This window comes from Zingiber officinale, chromosome 8A (genome assembly GCF_018446385.1).
Source record: "Zingiber officinale cultivar Zhangliang chromosome 8A, Zo_v1.1, whole genome shotgun sequence".
Classification (NCBI taxonomy): Eukaryota; Viridiplantae; Streptophyta; class Magnoliopsida; order Zingiberales; family Zingiberaceae; genus Zingiber; species Zingiber officinale.
Window position 1 is genome coordinate 8,742,553 of NC_056000.1, and position 4,789 is coordinate 8,747,341.

At 46.9% G+C, this 4,789-nt stretch overlaps 1 protein-coding gene across 1 annotated transcript; it reads right to left on the minus strand.

The window, feature by feature from the left end:
* Window positions 1–2,040: 2,040 nt before the first annotated feature.
* Window positions 2,041–4,056, minus strand: LOC122012275 (alpha-L-fucosidase 1-like). Its single transcript, XM_042568754.1, has 3 exons — window positions 3,256–4,056; window positions 2,937–3,176; window positions 2,041–2,856 (listed from the first exon to the last, which is right to left on the minus strand). Exons 1-3 carry the CDS (start codon window positions 3,783–3,785, stop codon window positions 2,169–2,171), a joined length of 1,458 nt encoding a protein of 485 aa, XP_042424688.1. The 5' UTR covers window positions 3,786–4,056; the 3' UTR covers window positions 2,041–2,168.
* Between the last annotated feature and the right edge of the window lie 733 nt (window positions 4,057–4,789).

Sequence of the window (4,789 nt, forward strand, 5' to 3'; positions counted from 1 at the left end):
GCATCTTTTACTTGACGGAGTATTCATAATAGCAGTCGTATACCTCTCAGTTCGCCATGACCACTAGTATTTGATGTGTATCAAGGTTAATCCTGGGAAACAGACGATCCGAGAAAATCTCAAATCATAGTTGGAGGTGGGGCGAGTCTATTTTAAGAAAATTGGGTCCATCGCAGACCTCGATCCACTCGTCGCTAGACCGCACTACCCGATCGACCGCACTACCCAATCGGCCGCACTACCCGCTCAGCCGCACTGCCCTCTCAGCTACTCTACCAGGTCGGCCGCTCTTCCTGATCAGCTGCTCTGTTCTGCTATTATGTTCGATCGGGTTCTCTGTCCGCTCAACCGCTCTGTCTGCTCGACCACTATATAATCTGTATTCAGTACTTGACAGAAACTATTCTCCGTTAGTAATACGAAATTATCAGCTCATCTCATCTCGACAGATAAATTAAATTTAATTTAGTATAATTTAAATTCAACTAATTTTTTTAAAATCGTCAGCAGATTGTCCCCATTGTCCGACACTTAGTAACTTCTGTCGCTGAACAACATTACAAATTTAGAGCAGAACAGAAGCTATAATTTTACATTCACATATCATTTCTTTTAGTGCTCTGCAAATTTGCATCCTTTTCAGTGACTCAATTGCCACTGCTCCGAACACCCGGTCGATGGGACGATGAGCATTAGAAAAAGGAAGCTACTTCTATCTAGGCAAAGGAAGTGTCCCGGTGGTTGTTGGGCGGTGGCTTTCCGTTTGAATAATTGCAGTGCCTTTCACGTTATAATGCACCGTCGCAGCATCACGCCAGAGTTAGTTTCCATTACCCGAAAGGGATGAAGTTATTTTTTTTTCAAAAAGAGAAAAGAAATGAAGGCTACGCTCCACGCTCACCGTTTCAAATGCACGTCTTTGTTGCGTGACAAATCTTTTTTTCCAGCTTCTCACAGTTGGGATGATCATGATACGGCGAATGAGATGAGACCGTTAGGTTGGACGTCAAAAAAAAAAAATCAATTGATATGGCATTCAAAATTAAGAAGGGGTCAGTTCTCGAATGGTATTGATACCCTGTTAAAATAAGTCCTGTGTTATCATCAAGTGCTCTAATCGATCGGAACAAAAGGCCGATCAGATCAAAAAGTCGATCGGACACGCTAGACACATTGCTCAGCTGGACTAAACTCTGTATTCAAGTATAGGGGCCGAGTGCATAATAAACCTCGGCATAGAATCCCATTGGACATATTGTCTGAGAGGATTCTGAATCCCTAGCATAAACCCCGATCAGTTGTCAGACCTTAAGGGATCAGTTCCCCATTTCTCAAAATGTAAGGCTCTCAGTTTATGTCCGCCTGGCCCTAGCACTAGTCGCACTTTTGGGGCCCAGCTCCCGCTCATGGGCATGACCCTCAGCTTACACCCACTCGGTCATAATGCCAATCGGACATTTGGGTCAATTCCCCACATGAGTATGACTCCTAATCTACAACTAGTTGGTCCAAAGTCAGTCAGACTCTCTCTAGAAGATAATTTTGTCAGAGAATTGTAACAATCTGTCAGGAAATATACTGTTACTCTGACATATATATGCAATGGAGTTTTTCTCTGCCTATAAGAAGACTATTTTACATACTCCACCACCCAATGTACTCTGGCACCAGACATTCTCTGTTGCCTTATTAATACGGAGGTTAGAGTGACGATATAAAAAGAGATCATTTTCGTTGGTCAAGTACGAGCATAAGGGCATACACATTGCATACTCGCGTATGGACACTATTATTCTACTGCTTGTCGTTTTTTCAATTTCGCTTTGCTACTGTTTTGACTTAAGTGTCTGAGTGTCTGCGCCAGAGACCCTTTCCTGATTCTCACTCGAATGTTCTCGTTAGCTCTGTCTATGATATGTGCATGTCAACATCTCTTAGTTCCAAGATCACTTAGCGTCGTCTTCTCCTAGCTCAAAGTCTTCTCCTAATTAATATATAAGCCAGCTCAACGCCCGCCTTAATCAGTGTGTCATCTTTTCAGCTTTCAAATATAATTAAACAGGATTAAAGGTAGTGCTCAATTATAATCACATTGTCGAAGCTGGTAATCAGGCTTCGAATTTAAAGAGGAAGATAAGGGGAGAGTGTTTGTGCTTCAATGGTATGCTTTATACTTTATTAAATTCAACGCTGCATTTAGTAAAGCGATCGTAATGCAGGCCCATAGCTGTCAGCAGCGGAGGCCCACGCGACTTGGTGATCCGAATTTTCACCCGCGCCGCCGTCACCGCCTCCCTCAGCCGATGGAGCCGCTTGTACCCCACCGTCGTCCCCTTCGCCACCAGCTTCTTGTCCGCGTACACCTCGTGCTCCATGATTCTCTGTCCCAACGCTATCGCTTCCTGGACCCTCACCAAGTTGAAGCTCGTGTTGGCCTTCGGCAGCGCGAGCTCGATCCAGTGCCCGTGCTTCTGCTCGTCCCCGGCGGCAGCCCAGTAGGTCTGGTAGTCGCTGTCAAGCACGTTGGAGGCTGCAAATCCGCCGTCCCGACCGCCCCTCTCGCTGCTGGCTTTCGCCTTGCTTCCGGCTGCAAGGTCGGCCGAGAAGATACTAGTGATCGCCTTGCGGAAGTCCTTCAGCCGCTGCGTGTCGTCGCTAGAGACAAGCCCGGTGCGGTTCGGTGGTACGTTGAGCAGAAGAACGCAGTTACGCCCCACGGAATTATAGTAGATGTTCAAGAGCTGACTCACCGATTTGGCCGTCTGGTTCTTGTGCCAGAACCACCCGGGCCGGATTGACACGTCGCACTCCGGCGGCACCCAGTCCGTGCCGTGTGGATCGCCAGTGTTCAAGTAGCTGCTTCCGGTGATTCAAACAAGTGAGCTAATGCCACTAATAAGCTCGAATTGGAGGGGGGAAATAACGATTGTCTTCACCTTTCAAGACTCGCATCTCCGATCCTGAGCAAAGTGCGATTGACGGTGGACCAGCAGGTGGCTCCGGCGGCTCCCATCTCGTCTCCCACCCAACGTACATCGGGCCCTGCATCGGAGAAGATATTGATAGAGCTCTGCAACTGCTTCACCGTTTCGAACCAGTTCTTGAAGTAGTAGTTCATCTTAGTCGCGTTTGCCCCCTTCGCGCCGTCGAACCATATCTCCGATATGCTCCCGTATCTGCATCGCCAAATCAATCATCCAATTAGAATTCCTTAGATCGACACTTATCTGAATTGTCACAGAGTTGCTGACGGACTTGGCGAGCAATTCATGGAGCTGGGCCATGTAAAACTCGTTGTACTCCACTTCCTGACCGTAGGTCTTCTCATGGCGATCCCACGGCGAGAGATACAGGCCGACGTCGATCCTCCTCGCACTGGCGGCGTTAACAAATTCCCGGACAACGTCTCCTTTGCCTCCCTTCCACGGGCTCTTTTCCACCGAGTGGTCAGTGTACCGCGACGGCCACAGGCAGAATCCGTCGTGGTGTTTGGCTGTGAGTATGACCAGCGAGGCACCGACGGCCTCCGCTGCGTCCATCCATTGCCCGGCGTTCAAATTGGCCGGGTCGAAGAGCGAGGGGCTCTCCTCCCCGGTGCCCCACTCGGAGTCGGTGAAGGTGTTCATGCCGAAGTGGAAGAACATGATGAGCTCGCGTCGGTGCCACTTGAGCTGCGATTCCGACGGAATGGGCAGCACCGGCAACGGAGGCGTTGCGAAATCGGAGAGGACGAAATGGCGGAGGTGAAGCACGGCCACGATCCAAAACCATGCGTTGCACCTCATTGCGCCTCTGCTTCACAGTGTAACGATTCTAGCTTGGAATTTGAGGTAGAGAGGGCAACCTAGTGATGGAAAAGGCAAGATAGAAGAGGACTGATAGAGTAAATCATAGCTGAGAAAGGGTGAAAAGGTTTGGGGTGGAAGCCTAGGGACGGATGGTACCGAGACGAGAACAGACAACGCGAAAGCGAGATCGTTCACGGGCTGGCAATTCACTGCATGTTAAACCAGGAACAGAGGCCAAGGAACACAAATAGAAATTTGGCCTTTTCTTTGGTGTCTGAACACTCAAAGAGCATGGCAAGGCTCAGCTCATGCAGTTTTGACAATTTGAGTTTTAATCTCCATGTAACTGTTCTTCTTTTTTCTAGCGATTTAATTTTTTTATAAGTAAAATACATTAAAAAAATTATACATGTAGTAGATCTTTGAACGAGATGTTTTGTTGGTCAAGAAATCAGGAAGAATTGATTTTAAGATCACGGAATCGTACTTATCAGATCTGCGGGTTTTGATCGAATCCTTCTCCATGATGAATGATCTTGTCTCGTATCTGTGCATATAGATGGATACTCTCTTTTATAGTGTTACTATTTATTTATGCACGAATCTCAAAATGATTATAAAAAAGGACAGACTATAAAGATACTTTGAAATATTTTTTAAAATGCACCAACAATCTCTACGTTTGACAGGGTGAAAACTTTTAATGTACAACTTGCATATGTAATATTCTGTGTCACCTATGACACAAAACACCAAAAAAAGGAATATGAGGTCGTTGGGTTGAGGGACCCTTAATATGCTTAGCTAGCGAACCGACCAAGTCCCTTCCGTAGTCCGATCGACTTTAGTTTGCAATAGAAATCAGGTCAGATTTGAAGAATGATATCAAGGACTCGTCCTTTGCTCAGCTGCTCTGGTCGGACCAAGTGTTTAGTTTGTCCGGACGAACCATCGATCTGATCGGCTAGATTACTTGCCCGAAATAGCTAACCATGCTATCC